This window comes from Kogia breviceps, chromosome 2, assembly GCF_026419965.1.
Source record: "Kogia breviceps isolate mKogBre1 chromosome 2, mKogBre1 haplotype 1, whole genome shotgun sequence".
NCBI lineage: Eukaryota > Metazoa > Chordata > Mammalia > Artiodactyla > Physeteridae > Kogia > Kogia breviceps.
This window is the reverse complement of record NC_081311.1, coordinates 171,335,862-171,355,159: the sequence shown is the minus strand read 5'-3', so window position 1 is coordinate 171,355,159 and position 19,298 is coordinate 171,335,862. Positions and strand designations below refer to the sequence as shown.

The 19,298-nt window shown below is 37.0% G+C and overlaps 1 protein-coding gene across 4 annotated transcripts in view; it reads right to left on the bottom strand.

The window, feature by feature from the left end:
- PARD3B (par-3 family cell polarity regulator beta) overlaps positions 1-19,298 on the bottom strand; it is a 1,061,783-nt gene that overhangs the window by 496,444 nt on the left and 546,041 nt on the right. For all 4 annotated transcript variants that reach the window (XM_059054028.2, XM_067026649.1, XM_067026650.1 and 1 more), the window contains 2 exons: positions 5,944-6,030; positions 223-348 (listed from right to left, as the gene is read on the bottom strand). In XM_059054028.2, the coding sequence (XP_058910011.1) occupies positions 223-348; positions 5,944-6,030 (213 nt within the window). The remainder of the gene's footprint in view (positions 1-222; positions 349-5,943; positions 6,031-19,298) is intronic.

Here is a 19,298-nt window from a genome sequence, read left to right as displayed (position 1 = left end):
TTTGCTCTATTCTGCAGTTTGCCCTTCTCAGGGATGTCAGGGACATTTGCAGCCCACCTCTGAGTATGCTAAAACACAGGACATATTTGAAAATAGATGTTCTGGGGTCAAAGGGAACTTACCAGAAGTTCTACCTACACTTTTGATCATAATGAGCTCAGTAATGATTATAAGCATTCTGGGAATCAATAAAGTAAATAAAACAATGAAAAAAATGCTTACTGAGCAAAGGTTTTGTCTACGAGGTCCACGCTGTTGATTCTTACAATGCATTCATTTTCGTGAAACAGTCCTTCCCGCTTGGACCTGCTGTTTTCTTCAATGCCACGGATGAAGAGCCCTAGAATCCTAAATGCAACGTTTAGGTTGAAAGAGAATGACTGAATAACCTGCGACTTGTTTCTCCATTTGTAACTGTTCAGAAATAAATATTGGTTTCTATTTATGAAAGAAAGTATGCTTTATATTCAGGCAACTGTTTGTTATTTAAATCCTTAGTAAACAAACAAACACTCGCACACGACTCACTAAAGAGAAGCCTTTCAAGACACATACACATAAACACCAGCCCAGAGCACAATGACCTACAATCCCATTTCTCAGGCTTGTAGTTAACTTAGAAAAGGCTAGTGTTGCTCAGTAGAATTGAGGACACAGAGGACTCGTGGTTTCGAGAGGGCTTCACAGAAGGGCTGACTGTAATAAGTAAGTTTGAGTTGGCGCCTGCGGGCAGCTCCACGTTTGATAATGGGAGAGGATTAGGTATTCACAGTAGTTTTTTTGCAGTCTTCCTTCCTCTTCCAATGATATGCATTTGAAGAAGTAAATGTTTAGCAGAGATCATATTACTCAGTTTAGAAGGAAGTTCGGTCCCATTTGTTAGCGCCACTGAATCAAGTTGTGTATTGAGTGCTCTCTATGCACTTATGATGGAGGAATATGAGACGGGGCTGTAGGACCAGGACAATGGCTCCACACAGGCTTGGAGTACAGGAGAAACGAAAAGTCTGGAGCTGTAAGCCTAGAGTCTTCACAGAAGGATTTGGGAAGAAAGGGGGATGTGAACTGGATCAGAAGAATGAGTGGGATTTGGACAGGAGGAGAGAGAGAATACACACAGAGGCAGGAACGGACAGGTGTGCGTAGGGGAGCAGGGTGGGAGCTCACACTGGATGTGGAGGCCAATACACCTGATCTCCAGGTGAAGGGGCTTTGAACACCAGCTGATGGACATATCTGTTGAGGCTGGAGTAATACTCATGCCACTCACTGCTTCTGAGCAAGATGGTGACCGGATGAGATCAGGGCTTTGGGAAGAGTTGTCTGAAATTTCAACCAGGAAGAGCCTAGATTCAGAGAGGACCCCCTGAACCTCCTCGTGCTTCGGGGCTGTGGCTTAGAGTCAGGAGGGGATGGGGTTGGAGAAAAAGAAAAGGAGAAAGAAAGCTACGGCAATAAGAAGAAAAGAATTCAACTGTGTGTGTATGTACTTGCACGCACCTATTACATATTGGTAGTACTTGAACTGAAAGCTAAAAGAAATCAAACTTGTGTATACTTTAGCCATTTCTCACGTGAGGGATTTCCCTGTTCCTTGCGGCATGTCAGGGTCCCAGGTGTCTCAGGATAAAACAGACAGATACGTCCCCCAAGAGGAGTCAGCTAGATGTGCAGAAACCACTACCTCCTCTTCCCTCATCCTCTTTGTTTTCCTACTTTGTCACCCTCTTTCAAATAGGGGCCTTAGATGCTATTACATAGTCCCTTTGCATTAAGTCTTGAATCTAAATAAAACATGAGCACATTTTATGCGTGCATAATAGGGGCCGCCATCAAAAAGGGGAGTCTCTAATGAGAGTGGAAGAGAAAACCATCTTCCTGTTTGGAGCTGCCACAAAGTGGGACCTCGGCCTCCAGGGCCTCAGTTCATCTGATGAGCTCACGTCATCTCAAGACAGACAGAGGAGAGGCACATGCAGGGCTATTTAGATCTCTACTTTAAATAAGTTAAATGAACACAGTACGCTGACTCAGGAGAGAGCAGAGCAAACAGTCATGCCACCTATTGTGGGGAAAGCTCAGGGTCACAGGCCAAGTGTGCAGTGATGCTTCATTTCCTAGTTCTAGTAGGTTAGTGAATTAATCATCTTCTGGGTGGAAGAGAATAAGGGCCAAAGCTACTATTTGATAAAGGATCTGAGATTTAAATTAATATATTTAAAGTACTAATCCCACCTTAATCTCATCATATTAAAAATTGAACTATTTGACATGTCAAAAAAAAAAAAAAAAAAAAAAAGGAAAGAAATAGAATAAAATACTGTTTCTCTCCTAAACCGAACAACTCTCTAATAGCTCACATTTTGGATTTTTGTTATGGTGGATTCACAATAACACGAGCCATTAGGAGGCTCACATGTGGTTATAAACTAGTTTATGTAAGCGATATTTTTTTAACAAGCATTCAAGTCTTCCTTTAATTTAATTCAGTACATCATCAGTCATGTAACGCTACTCCCTAGGATTTAATTTCACATTTTGGGAGATGAATTAATTCTTTCAGGCCACTGGGTTGCAATTTAGCTGGCATATTACAGCTGGAGTATGCTATGTGAACCTCACTCAACTAAATAACCTAACTTTCCATGAAAAATTTATTGACAGAATAAGCCCAACTGTAGAACCCATGTGTCAGAGGTAATTTTGGTAAAATGTAAAACTAACTGATTTTATTAGTTTGTTCCCTGGCAACAAACCACTCCTGCCTTCTTTATTCTATGGAAGGGATGGATTCCTCCCAGTTTGATTTCATCCAGACCAGTATGAGAAGGGCTCAGAAAAGAGTCCCTCTTTATCCTCTTTGCCCCAAATGGGTGAGCTGGGGGTAGCTATCTCGTTTGGGACCAAGACTCTCAGGGTTTAAAAGTTCATACCGTCGATGAGTTATAGGCCGAGATGAACCAGTTAATTTGCATTAAGAAGCAGTGATAAAGGAGGCCAAAACCCACAGCCCCGCAGAATAAGCGGGGTTAACAATTGCTTCTTGCCCTTCTAATGATCATTTAGGCACAAACCTCCGCCCTGCTGGCCTACTCCTTTCTTCCCACTGTATCACACTGCCTAGGCCGCTCACCAGCTTAGAATTTTTACCTAAACATCTCCTCTGCTCACATTATGTATCACTCTTCACCCATTCCTTCCTTCTTCTGCCTCTTATTCAGCTGTCTTTACTATAAAACAGGTATATTATACTATCTTTATTTACTAACAGATTTTATGCTTTAATTCTAAAATAAAACTATATATATATATTTTTTGAAAAAAAAATGAATGAAATTAAGTTGCTTTTTACTTTCAGGGACTCTTGTTTTGTTTTGTTTTTTCTTGCATTTTTGTTTTTATTGTGCGAGCCAATGGTCCTCCGTACAAGCAGCATTCTGCATCCCAATGAAACCATTGAGGCCTTATTTAGTACAGCAGCCAGTGTGTTGTACTCGGGGTGTGCTAACTTTGATTAGGGAGCTTAATTCTACAACAGGTGTGGCTCTAGTTTTGTAAAAGAAAAAAAATTAAAAAGAAATTGAAGGCAGAGTGAATTACAGTAGTCTTAGTAAATGATTAAATGTAAATTCTAATTTAAAATGATGACACAAACCAATAAATGGAAGGAAATGAAGAACTAAGTCTACCACTATGACCTTAACTCCCCCCATCCCCCATGCTCACACAGGGCAACCATATGGCATGATGAAGTCAGACACTTGTCTGACACACTCTGTATGCTGTTGCTTCTAGACACATGGGTTGAGTTAAGTGTGCTGTTTCAGCCTGTACTCATTACTTCTTAACTTTTATTGGCTCATGTCTCCACTTCCATATTATTTTTTATGTTTTTTAATTAAATTTCCTTTCTATAATACCAGTGGATAGCAAAAAATACACACACACACACACACACACACAGAGAGAGAAAACTATTTCACCAATTTACTGAACAGTTGACCATGAACTTATAAAAGTTCATTTCTGAACAAGGGTTTTCTGTTTTAGCCAAAATAGTTTTAATCCTAATAATTTACACATTTGTATGTTGTGTGTTTCACAAGGAGCATTCACATTTTTAATGTGGTTTAATCCCCACAACCTTGATGTGAAGTAGGTATTCACAAGAGGCAAATTTAGGGGACTCACGCAAGGTTATACAAAAGAGAACAGTGAGATTCAAGTCCAATTGTTCCAAATCTGAATCCAATACTTTTTCCTATTCTATAAAGTTTATGCTAGAAATCAGAACTAGGAAGGATCAGGGAGTAAAGCAATGCATTCTAGTGTGTTCTCCTCATTTGAAGTGAGAGAAGGTGAGTTTTGGTCTATAGGGTCAACTTGTTTTCTGAACAATTGAAAATGATGTAGGGTGACTGTCATGTTGTATATTTCTTCATGTTTTGAAAATTGGGATGATCTTGTGGTCTATTCCAGCTTCATTAAGCTAAAGGGCCTAGTAATTTAGCCACACTGGTATTTCACAAAGCTCTACCAGTACACTTCTGACAAAAGCCATTAGAATTCCTCAGGACAACTGGGTAAATACTCTCCCTGTCTATCAAAAACAACCTCAGCTTGTCCTGTGCCATAACCCATAACATTTATAAACATGCTTATTAACACATACAGGAAATGAGACAATAGGAGCCACTAGCTTTTCAGTTCATTTCTTTTTAGGGGACATTCATTCCAGCAAGAGCTTGGCATCAGATGTTATTTGCTAAAGAAGGTGATGACTTAGCAATTACAGGTAGCAGATGGCTACCTACTGAAAATTATTCCAACCAAAATATCATGACTAAATCTGTTCTTTCCGCTCTATGGCAGACCAACTTGAATAAATATTCAGAACCAGTAAATAAATGCTATATAAACTTTGGGAAAAGTTTTGTTCTAGAACGAGCAATGGAGTGAGGTCAAGTCAAGATATCTGGATTTTGTATGACCTTGAGAAAAATCAACCGACTTTTCTGGTCTTTGATCACCTAAGCTAAAATCAGGTATTTTGCCTTTTCAATGATATATTTAATTTAAGAAAATAAATTTATCATGTGGGTGAGAAATTCATTTTCTTTAAGTTTCTGACAGCCTTTTGATACAGTCAGTATCAGTCAGTATCAATCTAGTGCAAAAGGTAGTCATCCTATTGAAAAGTATTATAGTAATGTAATATCTAATATTAGTTTTGTAAGATTGTTATAATAGTACTAATATTAACTCTCAGGCACACACTTTAATTCCCATCAGTAAAACAAGTTTTACAGCCAGTTAAGTAGACACAAATTTCAAGAGATGGTGATGCAATCTAAATTACCATTTACCAGCATGGATTTAGAAATATAATGTCTTTAAAATTTCAAAAGGATGTGATAAATTATTTTTAATTGGTTACATTATATTTTAGAACAAAATAAATAGAATAATGGCATTTTGCTACTATAGCTAAAATCAAAACATATTTAGCTTCTGATATAACTACTTATAATATTATAACATTTATTATCCTAAGTTCTGTAAACCTGAGGCATATCAAGAAATATCCATTTGGAATTATTATATTTCATTTAAGTGTGTTTTTGAACATTAAAAAATTCAGTTGCTATATTTCTCTAACAATATGTTAAAGTCTTTCCACGATTTCTGTCTACTATGTGTCACTGATAAGAATACTTTAATAAAGTACTTCTTAATTAATTGTAAATGCAGAAGCCATGATTTTTTTTCCATCATATGTTATTTTGTTTCTAACGCATAAGTGGCCAACAGAAGTATATCTTGAGGTGTCTATCTAAATAACAGAGACATACACTTAATCCTCTTCTAAAAAGTGTTCGGGAAAATGAACTCAAGTCAAGTTTTTCATTAGTATGACCTTCTGATATAAGGAAAACATCTTACCTTCCACTCAGAGATGAAAAGAAAGGTACTACATGTATTCCCAAGGGGCCTCCTTCCCCAGAAATCTCCACTGTTCTTGTCATATTACTGGGACAGAAAAAAAAAAAAAAAAAGAGCACAAATGAGTCCCTGCTAAAAAAACAAAAACAAAAAAAACCCAGATGTGGCATATTAAAAAGAAAAACAAAAAAACCTTAGGATTATAACAACTACTGTAAATTCAACAGCAGAGATGATATCAAAGGAGTACATGATTTGCTGGTATGTTCAGAAGATCCAAGAAATAAAATGTTTAAGACTATCTGATTTCTTATTTTTTTTCTAGAAGAGGAAAAAATGGAAATGACTACATACAAAAATAACTTCCTACTTAACTTAATCTGCATAAATCAACATATTTAAAAGCATGTACACAAAAATGAAATTTCTCCCCATTGAGACACACTTGAAAATTACTGAATAGATGATAAAATACATTGAATTAAGCACATCTATGCTTAAAACATAAAGGAGGATTTTTCCTCCAGAACAGAGGAAAAATGAAATAAAACACATTTTTATTAGAAAAAACACATAATTACATTTTAAACAACTGTGAAGCCACAGTTGGTAATACATATGGGCATGTTCGAAGCATTATAAATCAAAATTAAAACTTGTCTTTCAATAAGGCATCAGTTGTATTCAATGGAACAATTCCAAATTTTCACCTCTTAGTTTTTTTTTCAGACGTAGAAAAAGAAGTTGAAAAGCCTGGAGAAAATGTATTACAGAAAGAAATGGAAAGCCTGACCTGCCTAACCTACTCCAGATTAAGGAAAGGATGAGCTAGAAACATTAATGGATAGTGTGTATGACTGAAATATACAAGGCACTGGGAGGTTTGGAGTAATGGAAAGTGGAACTAACAAGTTTGTATAAAGATGAAAAATAATAACCATGAACAATTACTGGCTCCTTTAATCCCAGAGAGGGAAAATAAAATTGTCAGAGGAAAAATGATAAAGTTGAAGCAAAGATTCCCATTATGGAAATTGTAGGCAGGTCTCTATTGTTTCCTATTTACATGAAAATGACCGGAAACTAGATGTCAAATTAAGAGCTACAGCTGCTACAAATATACATTTCTGCTCCAAACTGAAAATACGAAAATTTTGCCTCCTTGCTGGAAAGTTGAGAACAGCATTAAGAAAGCAAAATGCCTAATGAATTCACTCTGCATGAAGTACTCCCTAAATTATCAGCAATCTAAAATAAATATATTAAATATATTCTCATCAGTGGATTAGTCTTATTTTTAATGTATTTTCATTGCAAACCTATTATCATTAAGAACTGCAAAAAAGAGCATGTTAGTTTCCAACATTTATGGAAAGGGATGGAATTTCAGAACTGATAGTAAATTTCAAATGAGTTTTGCTCAGATACTGCTGATATATTTAAACTTTGTTCAGTCAAGCAGGTTATATCAGAATCCTGAAATAAAAGAAATAAAATAAATCTTAGAGTGCTAATATCAAGGGATAAAGTAGATTCTTCTCTATACTTTCTGTGTAAGCATAGACACTATATGAATATATGCATATGAAATCCTAAATATAGGTATGCATTGTAAGTCCTGAATATAAAATATTTGGTGGGAAGAGAAAGTTGTGTAGCTTTCAATGGACTGTAAAGAAATAACTTTTATATAACAGATTTATAGTGCATTCGTAGGTATTTGAGGAAGACTAAACCCAAAGCATACACATTCTAGGGTTATGATATTATTGTAAAGACCTCTAAAAACAGAGACGAAAATTTTGTTTAACCACTGAAACTTTATTATCTCTACCTTTATAACATAATTTTATAGTTTGACACTTAGAGCATAACAAAAATCTTTCCTAATGAATGTATTAAATATCCACATGCTGATAGACAGCATTCATATGTATTATATAGATGCTTTTGGAATATAAGTGTTTAGTCTAGACAACAAGATTTCAGCTTAAAAAATTTTAGAACTGTTTTATGGATTCTTTTTTCTAGTTTGCAAGTATTTCTTTATCCCACTCAAAACGCCTTATAAAACATAATAAATTCTATGTATCATACTGACACCTACTCTTTAGTAATCATCAAACTTGTATTTTTACATTTACTTAAAAATAAATCACATAATTTGTTAAAGTAATCAATCTTATTTCCAAACACTAAAACTTTGTTGGAGGATACAGTATTAAGGTTTATTTCAACTTTATAAGATTCTCTTTTTCAGTATTTTAGAATAAACTTTTAGGCTATCTTTATACATGATAGTCACTATTTTTTGGCTAGAATGATATTTGACAAATGTTAAATTACTATCACAAAAATATTACTATCCCAGAAAAAGCAGCATAAAAGACTTTCAATTTTGTTGACTGTTAAATGCAGATACTTAGAGAATTAGATCTATTAGATGTCTAGACAAGCATTACAAGTTTTACACAGACTATGTTTTACCATGCTCTTTATAAACTGTTATCCATTATTTGTTTCAAGATGGAAAGAAAAGCATTTGAAAAAGGAAACTCATAGACAAGTTCACCTTTTAAAATTTATTTTAAAAGGGGAAAACACCACTCAGTGTTTTATATACTTGATGGAGTTCTGTGGAAATCCCTGTATATATACCCTCATGGAAGATAAACATAGCAAGGAGGGCTGTACACAATTACCTGAATACAAATCTCATAAAATGAGATTTCACTAAGATGTGAAAATATGCTATTAATGTTATTTGTTTAGGCAAACAGCACAGTAGAGTTCAAGGACTGGTGAGCAGGGTATGCAAATTTATGTTTTGGAGGCAGACTGAGAATGGAAAATTGAGAGAATGAGGTGAGAAGCCTATTGTAGCAGTGGAAAGAAAAAGGGATTGGCAGCTACTTGTGAAAAACAGATTAAAAATGAATTGCGGGGCAAAGGAAAATATTTCAGTTACAAAAAGAAAAGTCGGAAGATTTCACTAAGCTCAAAATAGCTAATTCAACTTTCTAAGACATACTGAAACAAAAGCAGATAGTCACCAAGCATTAGGTCCAATAGTATTAAGCAAGCTACATGTCCTAAGCTCCGACTGACAAAATTGATTCAAATAATCACTAGAACCAGCTGCTACCTACCTGAGACTTTAGTACAAAACTATGGGTGAAAGTACAGAATCAGTGGTTTAAAGTGAGCCTGTTGTGAACAGCTGTGGCAAGAACTAGATGGACAGTGCTTCATTTGGCTCCTTCCAGCAGAGAGACATGAAGCTTGAGAGAGAGAAGGGGCTGCAGAAGGATGGTTGCAGGTCTAATTTCTCCAAACAAGGCAAATGCACAGCATCTTTAAGATTAGTCAACCCAGTGATCAGCCACTAGTTTAGGGTAAGGAAGAGACAGGTCTGAGGGCAGGGAAGGGGAGATACTTTGTTTCAGGAGGAAATCATGATTAACTTATGAAATTAGAGAGAAGTGTATCCTAGTGGTGGCTCTGAGTCAGGTGCCTGAGTAAATCATTTAAACTAAAACAACAAGTGCATTTCCTCACTTGGACAATGAGGGAATTAAGATAAATTCCTAATAGAATTGCTGGTTTTAAAGAAAAAAATAGAGAATATTATATAAATATATCAAACACACAGTCTCTGGCATATACAAAGGACTCAATATCAGCTATTAGTATTATCATTAGAACTTTCTGAAGGAACAAAGAAGCTTATGGGTTAAAAGGCAATAACCTATTTCAAACTTTCCAAATTTTCCTCAACTTGATTTCCTCAGTAAGAGGTTTTTTTTTTTCTTAATCCCTAAATACTGAAGGATTGAGGGACACATTTTCTTCAGAATTAGACTGCTGACAGAGAACACACTGGCTAATAATGAGTGGAGAGAAGTTACTGGCAGGTGTTCTTTGGGGACTGATGTCTAGGACTGTCATATACAGCAATGTGAGAGATGGACCGACCACAGAGAGAGACCTCCAAGAAGAGATTGCTAATGATGCCGAAGGCTACTTGACAGTGAAATGTCTTGGATTTTTTCCCCCAGTTTTATTGAGATATAATCAACAGCACTGTATATGTCTAAGGTATACAGCATAATGATCTGACTTACATAAATAATGAAATGATTATCTCAGTAGGTTTACTGAACATCCATCATCTCATATAAATACAGAATTAAAGAAATAGAATAAAATTTTTTTCTTGTGATGAGAACACTTAGCATTTACTCTTTTAACAACTTATGAAATGTCTTGTTGATGCAAATATACTGAGTAAAAATCTAACAAAGAATTTGTTGTCAAAGGTGGTGGGATTCACTTAATGCAATTAATCGAGTAGTTTCAATGAAGCAGCTCTGCAAGGAAAAAACAAATTCTAATGCTTGAGGAGTTCATAATCAGCAGGCAGATTAGGACAGGTAACAAAAAATAATACAAAGTAATAGAATAGTAGTAGTACTTGCAGTATGTTCTCAATGAATGTACGCTATCCAGGGGAAGACAGCATGTTAATCATCTTCTGGGTATTATAACATGTACTCACACCAAATGTACAAAGTAAACATATCACTTCCATTACAGATAAGTAAACTGATGCTTAGAGAGGTTAAATAATCTGTCCAACATCACACCATTTGTATAAGGTAAGGTCAGGACTCAAATTGGAATCTACTGCTTCTCAGAGCAGTAGTTTTCAACCACTTTGACAGGTAAGTTTCAAAGCAGAGGTGCTTTCTGATGAGGTTCAGAGAAAAGGGAACAGGATCAGGAAGGAAAGCTGGAATCAGGAAAATCTTCTCAAAGGAAGTAGAATTTCAGATGGAACTGAGAAGGGTAAATGAATCTTCAACCAGAAAAGCTGGTGAGGGCGTAGAAAGATCATGCACAGGAGAGGAAACAGTTTGCACTGAATCAGGATGGTTTGTGGACACATGGATTGGCTGTGATACTAAACAGAGAAGGAGGAGAGGGGAGGAGGGGGGAGGAAGGAAGGTGAACAGAGGGTAAGATAATGAGGAGATAAGGCTGACCCATCAGATTGAGATCAAACCTCAGTGTGATATGTCAAATTCCACAACGAAAGAAAGCACGCTTAGTTTTTTCGAAGGTGGAATCACTATAGGTTTTGGAAATGAGAGCACTAAGATCAATGCAGTGGTTTGGAAATATTTTACCTGGCGGAGATGTGGGATGAACTGGAAAAGGGAAAGACAAGGGAGAAATTGGTACTTGAGGTAGGAATTAGTAAATTACTGCAACAGTGTAGCTGAGAGGTATTAGGGATTGAGCAATGATTATAAAGCATGAAAATATGGAGAAAGATTCAAGGTATTACGAAATGGACTCTGTCAATAATTTGCAAAATGAGAGGCCAAGGAGAAGACAGAATAAAATGTGAGGACAGTTTTCATCCTGGGAAAAGAGGCATATCTGGAATAATGTGAGGTTAGGAATAAGCCAGAAATTAGGAATGAAGGGAAGGTCTTTTGCATACACTGCTTGCTAATTAAAGAAAAGCTTAAAGTGCAATCTTTTTTTTTTTTTTTTTTTAACATCTTTACTGGAGTATAATTGCTTTACAATGTAGTGTTGTTTCTGTGGTATACTAAAGTGAATCAGCTATATGTATACATATATCCCTATATCCCCTCCCTCTTGTGTCTTCCTCCCACCCTCCCTATCCCACCCCTCTAGGTGGTCACAAAGCACGGAGCTGATCTCCCTGTGCTATGCAGCTGCTTCCCACTAGCTATCTATTTTACATTTGGTAGTGTATATATGTCCATGCCACTCTCTCATTTCGTCCCAGCTTACCCTTCTCCCTCCCTGTGTCCTCAAGTCCATTCTCTACGTCTGGGTCCTGCCCCTAGGTTCATAAGAATCTTTTTTTTTTTAGATTCCATATATATGTTAGCACACGGTATTTATTTTCTCTTTCTGACTTACTTCACTCTGTATGACAGACTCTAGGTCCATCCACCTCATTACAAATAACTCAGTTTTGTTTATTCTTATGGCTGAGTAATATTCCATTGTATATATGTACCACATCTTCTTTATCCATTCATCTGTTGATGGACACTTAGGTGGCTTCCATGTCCTGGTTATTGTAAATAGAGCTGCAATGAACATTGTGGTACATGACTCTTTTTGAATTATGGTTTTCTCAGGGTATACGTCCAGTAGTGGGATTTCTGGGTCATATGGTAGTTCTATTTTTAGTTTTTTACGGAATCTCCATACCGTTCTCCATAGTGGCTGTATCAATTCACATTCCCACCAACAGGGCAAGAGAGTTCCCTTTTCTTCACACCCTCTCCAGCATTTACTGTTTGTAGATGTTTTGATGATAGTCATTCTGACCGGTGTGAGGTGATATCTCATTGTAGTTTTGATTTGAATTTCTCTAGTGATTGGCAATTTTGAGCATCCTTTCATGTGTTGCTTGGAAATCTGTATATCTTCTGCCCATTTGTGGATTGGGTTGTTTTTTTTATATGGAGCTGCATGAGCTGCTTGTATATTTTGGATATTAATCCTTTGTCAGTTGCTTCATTTGCGAATATTTTCTCCCATTCTGAGGGCTGGCTGTTCGTCTTGTTCATGGTTTCCTTTGCTGTGCAAAAGCTTTTAAGTTTCATTAGGTGTCATTTGTTTATTTTTGTTTTTATTTCCATTTCCCTAGGAGGTGGGTCAAAAAGGATCTTGCTGTGATTTAGGTCATAGAGTGTTCTATGTTTTCCTCCAAGAGTTTTATAGTGTCTGGCCTTACATTTAGGTCTTTAATCCGTTTTGAGTTTACTTTTGTGTATGGTGTTAGGGAGTGTTCTAATTTCATTCTTTTACATGGAGCTGTCCAGTTTTCCCAGCACCACTTATAGAAGTGTCTGTCTTTTCTCCACTGTATATTTTTACCTCCCATATCAAAGATAAGGTGATCATATGTGCGTGGATTTATCTCTGGGCTTTCTAACCTGTTCCATTGATCTTTATTTCTGTTTTTGCGCCTGTACCATACTGTCTTGATTACTGGAGCTTTGTAGTATAGTCTGAAGTCAGGGAGCCTGATTCCTCCAGCTCTGTTTTTCTTCCTCAAGATTGCTTTGGCTATTTGGGGTCTTCTGTGTTTCCATACAAATTGTGAAAATTTTTGTTCTAGTTCTGTGGAAAATGCCATAGGTAGTTTAATATGGAGGCACTGAATCTGTAGATTGCTCCGGGTAGTAGAGTCATTTTCACAATGTTGACTCTTCCAATCCAAGAACATGGTATATCTCTCCACCTGTTTGTATCATCTTTAGTTTCTTTCATCAGTGTCTTACAGTCTTCTGCATCCAGGTCTTTTGTCTCCTTAGGTAGGTTATTCCTAGGTATTTTATTATTTTTGTTGCAATGGTAAATGGGAATGTTTCCTTAATTTTTCTTTCAAATTTTTCATCATTAATGTATAGGAATGCAACAGTTTTCTGTGCATTAATTTTGTATCCTGCTACTTTACCAAATTCATTGATTAGCTCTAGTAGTTTTCTGGTAGCATCTTTAGAATTCTCTATGTATAGTATCATGTCATCTGCCAACAGTGACAGCTTTATTTCTCTTTTTCCAATTTGGATTCCTTTTCTTTCTTTTTCTTCTCTGATTGCTGTGGCTAAAACTTCCAAAACTATGTTCAATGATAGTGGTGAGAGTGGGCAACCTTGTCTTGTTCCTGATCTTAGAAGAAATGGTTTCAGTTTTTCACTATTGAGAACGATGTTGGCTGTGGGTTTGTCATATATGGCCTTTATTATGTTGAGCTAGGTCCCCTCTATGCCCACTTTCTGGAGTTTTTATCATAAATGGGTGTTGAACTTTGTGGAAAGCTTTTTCTGTATCTATTGAGATGATCATATGGTTTTTCTCCTTTAATTTGTTAATATGGTATATCACATTGATTGATTTGCATATATTGAAGAATCCTTGCATTCCTGGGATAAACCCCACTTGATCATGGTGTATGATCCTTTTAAAGGGCTATTGGATTCTGTTTGCTAGTATTCTGTTGAGAATTTTTTCATCTATGTTCATCAGTGATATTGGCCTGTAATTTTCTTCTTTTGTGACATCTTTCTCTGGTTTTGGAATCTGGGAGATGGTGGCCTTGTAGAATGAGTTTGGGAGTGTTCCTCCCTCTGCTATATTTTGGAAGAGTTAGAGAAGGATAGGTGTTAGCTCTTCTCTAAATGTTTGATAGAATTCGCCTGTGAAGCCATCTGGTCCTGAGCTTTTGTTTGTTGGAAGGTTTTTAATCACAATTTCAATTTCAGTGCTTGTGACTGGTTTGTTCATATTTTCTATTTCTTCCTGGTTCAGTCTCGGCAGGTTGTGCTTTTCTAAGAATTTGTCCCTTTCTACCAGGTTGTCCATTATATTGGCATAGAGTTGCTTGTGGTAACCTCTCATGATCCTCTGTATTTCTGCAGTGTCAGTTGTTACTTCTCATTTTTCATTTGTAAATCTGTTGATTTGAGTCTTCTCCCTTTTTTCTTGATGAGTCTGGCTAATGGTTTATTGATTTTGTTTATTTTCTCAAAGAACCAGCTTTAAAAAATTTATTTTTTTATTTTTTTCATTTTGATAATATTCCATTTATTTATTTATTTTTCCATTTTGATAATGTTCTATTTATTTATTTATTTTTAACATCTTTATTGGAGTATAATTGCTTTACAATGGTGTGTTAGTTTCTGCTTTACAACAAAGTGAATCAGTTATACATATACATATGTTCCCATATCTCTTCCCTCTTGCATCTCCCTCTCTCCCACCCTCCCTATCCCACCTCTCTAGGTGGTCACAAACCACCTAGCTGATCTCCCTATGCCATGTGGCTGCTTTCCACTAGCTATCCACCCTATGTTTGGTAGTGTATAAATGTCCATGCCCTCTCACTTCGTCACAGCTTTCCCTTCCCCCTTCCTATATTCTCAAGTCCATTCTCTAGTAGGTCTGTGTTTTATTCCCTTCCTACCCCTAGTCTCTTCATGACATTTTATTTTCTTAGCTTCCATTTATATGTGTTTGCATACGGTATTTGTTTTTCTCCTTTTGACTTACTTCACTCTGTACGACAGACTCCAGGTCCATCCACCTCAGTACAAATAACTCAATTTTGTTTCTTTTTATGGCTGAGTAATATTCCATTGTAAAAGAACCAGCTTTTAGTTTTATTGATCTTTGCTATTGTTTCCTTCATCATTTATTTCTGATCTGATCTTTATGATTTCTTTCTTTCTGCTAACTTTGGGGGTTTCTTTTGTTCTTCTTTCTCTAATTGCTTTAGGTGTAAGGTTAGGTTGTTTATTTGAGATGTTTCTTGTTTCTTGAGATAGGATTGTATTGCTATAAACTTCCCTCTTAGAATGTTTTTGCTGTATCCCGTAGGTTTTGGGTCGTCATGTTTTCACTGTCATTTGTTCCTAGGTATTTTTTTATTTCCTCCTTGATTTCTTCAGTGATCTCTTGGTTATTTAGTGGTGTATTGTTTAGCCTCCATGTGTTTGTATTTTTTATAGTTATTTTCCCTGTAATTGATATCTAGTCTCATAGTGCTGTGGTCAGAAAAGATACTTGATACCATTTCAATTTTCTAAAATTTACCAAGGCTTGATTTGTGACCCAAGATATGATCTATTCTGGAGAATACTTTACAAGCACTTGAGAAGAAAGTGTATTCTGTTGTTTTTGGATGGAATGTCCTATAAATATCAGTTAAGTCCATCTTGTCTAATGTGTCATTTAAAGCTTGTGTTTCCTTATTTATTTTCATTTTGGATGATCTGTCCATTGGTGAAAGTGGGGTGTTAAGTCCCCTATTATTATTGTGTTACTGTCAATTTCCCCTTGTATGGCTGTTAGCATTTGCCTTATGTATTGAGGTGCTCCTATGTTGGGTGCATAAATATTTACAATGGTTATATATTCTTCTTGGCTTGATCCCTTGATCATTATGCAGTGTCCTTCTTTGTCTCTTGTAATAGTCTTTAAAGTCTATTTTGTCTGATATGAGAATTGCTACTCCAGCTTTCTTTTGATTTCCATTTGCATGGAATATCCTTTTCCATCCCTTCACTTTCAGTCTGTATGTGTCCCTAGGTCTGAAGTGGGTCTCTTGTAGACAGCATATATATGGGTCTTGTTTTTGTATCCATTCAGCCAGTGTATGTCTTTTGGTTGGAGCATTTAATCCATTTACATTTAAGGTAATTGTAGACATGTATGTTCCTATTACCATTTTCTTAATTGTTTTGGGCTTGTTTTGGTAGGTCTTTTCCTTCTCTTGTGTTTCCTGCCTAGAGAAGTTCCTTTAGCATTTGCTGTAAAGCTGGTTTGGTGGTGTGGAATTCTCTTAACTTTTGCTTGTCTATAAAGGTTTTAATTTCTCTGTTGAATCTGAATGATATCCTTGCTGGGTAGAGTAGTCTTGGTTGCAAGTTTTTCCCTTTCATCACTTCTAAATCCTGCCACCCCCTTGTGGCTTGCAGAGTTTTTGCTGAAAGATCAGCTGTTAACATTATGGGGATTCCCTTGTATGTTATTTGTTGTTTTTCCCTTGCTGCTTTTAATATATTTTCTTTGCATTTAATTTTTGATAGTTTGATTAATATGTGTCTTGGTGTGTTTCTCCTTGGATTTATCCTGTATGGAACTTCTGCACTTCCTGGATTTGACTGACTATTTCCTTCCCCATGTTGGGTAGTTTTCAACTATAATCTCTTCAAATATTTTCTCAGTCCCTTTCTTTTTCTCTTCTTCTTCTGGGACCCCTATAATTCGAATGTTGGTGTGTTCAATGTTGTCCCAGAGGTCTGTGAGACTGTCCTCAATTCTTTTCATTCTTTTTTCTTTATTCTGCTCTGCGGTAGTTATTTTCACTATTTTATCTTGCAGGTCACTTACCCGTTCTTCTGCCTCAGTTTTTCTGCTACTGATTCCTTCTAGATAATTTTTAATTTAATTTATTGTGTTGTTCATCATTGTTTGTTTGCTCTGTAGTTCTTCGAGGTCCTTGTTAAATGTTTCTTGTATTTTCTCCATTCTATTTCCAAGATTTTGGATCATCTTTACTATTGTTACCCTGAATTCTGTTTTCAGGTACACTGCCTATTTCCTCTTCAATTGTTTGGTCTTGTGGGTTTTCACCTTGCTCCTTCATCTGCTGCATATTACTCTGTCTTCCATTTTGTTTAACATACTATGTTTGGGGTCTCCTTTTCACAGGCTGTAGGTTTGTAGTTCCTGTTATTTTTGGTGTCTGAACCCACTGGTTGAGGTTGGTTCAGTGGCTTGCGTAGGCTTCCTGGTGGAGGGGACTGGTGCCTGTGTTCTGGTGGGTGAGGTGGGATTTTTTGTGTTTTGGTGGGCAGAGCTGCGTCCGGTGGTGTGTTTTGAGGTGTCTGTGAACTTTGTATGATATTAGGCAGTCTCTCTGCTAATGGGTGGGGTTGTGTTCCTGTCTTGCTAGTTGTTTGGCATGGGGCTTCGAGCACTGGAGCTTGCTGGCCATTGGGTGGAGCTGGGTCTTAGCATTGAGATGGAGATCTCTCGCCGATTAATATTACATGGGGCCAGGAGGTCTCTGGTGGTCCAATATCCTGAACTCGGCTCTCCCACCTCAGAGGCTCAGGCCTAACATCAGGTCAGAGCACCAAGACCCTGTCAGCTGCACAGCATTCCTCAGAAGGGGTGGTGGGTCACCCTTGTGGATGAACGGGAGTGCACACCAAGCGGTAATCTTACTTTTTAAAAAGAAACATCCAATAGAACCCTCTTGCTTCATTGTCTTCTTAACATCAAAGTATATTGAATAGTACTTCATAAGAGATACATATAAGACTATTGTAAGATAGTCTTACAATATATTGCAAGATAAATATATTGTAAGATATAGTGTAAGACTGTTTGGAGAACTGCCTCTAAATGTTATTTTTCTTTAAATATAAATGCTTGTGTTAATAATGGGTGAGCAGTTAATACTTATGCCTATGATTTATGAAGCACTGTGTTTTATCCATTCAGTCATTCACTCCACAAATATGGTATTATATTCCAAGAGCTGTGCTTGGTGTCGGTAATCCTTGGAGGATCGATAGTCTTGTTTGGGAGAATGACAAATAGTTACAATAAAGTATAGTATGTGTGATAATGATAATTGCAATAGCAATTAATGTTTATCCAGCCTTTCATTTAGTATTGTGCTAGTGTAACTGCCCATTTTCATAGGAAAAAAAGAACGTTTTGAAGAGGTTTAATAAATAGTCCACAGTTACAAAGGTAGTGTTCAAACTCAGGACTTCAATAAATCCAAAAGTTTTGGAACTAAGGAATGGTTTGATAAATGCTGTGGTTTAAAAAATTTTATCCAGGGACTTCCCTGGTGGTGCAATGGTTGAGAGTCCGCCTGCCGATGCAAGGGACGCAGGTTCGTGCCTTGATCCGGGAAGATCCCACGTGTCGTGCTCCGCAACAGAAGAGGCCACTACAGTGAGAGGCCTGCGTACCACAAAAAAAAAAAAAAAGAATCCACCTGCCAGTGCAGGGGACACAGGCTCAAGTCCTGGTCCAGGAAGATACCACATGCCACAGAGCAACTAAGCCCGTGCGCCACAACTACTGAGCCTGTGCTCTAGAGCCCGCAAGCCACAACTACTGAGCCCGCGTGCCACAACTACTGAAGCCTTTGTGCCTAGATAGAGCCCGTGCTCTGCAACAAGAGAAGCCAGCACAATGAGAAGCCCGTGCACCGCAACCGAGAGCAGCCCCTGCTCGCCGCAACTAGAGAAAGCCCGCACGCAGCAACAAAGACCCAAAGCAGCCAAAAAATAAAAAATAAAAATAAATAAATAAATTTATTTTTAAAAAGAAAAAAAATCTTATCCAGTAGTGATATGTGGGATCAATGAGAATAAGGAGAGATTGACACTTAAGAGCAGAGTTAGTAGGTTATTACAATAGTCTAACAGAGTAACAAAGACTTGAACAATAGCTAGGGCAATTAAAACATCACAACAGGTTGAGGCCATTTTGAGATGGACTCTGCAGTAATTTACTTAGCTTCTATGCCGTCTGCATGGAAGTGAGTCCAAAGTCCCATGCTTGGGCCAAGCTCTGTGGGGTATCAGACTATCATTGCCTTAGGAGAAAACTGATGATGTAACTCAGCTGTAAGTGGCTTCCTAATTTCCTTCCATTCTTTCTTCCTCATCCCATACCAGCTAGAACCATCGTCCTGTCCTAGAATTTTAATCTCTAAGCTTCCTGCTACTCTGCCCACCTCCACCCCCGGCCCCACCTTTGCATTC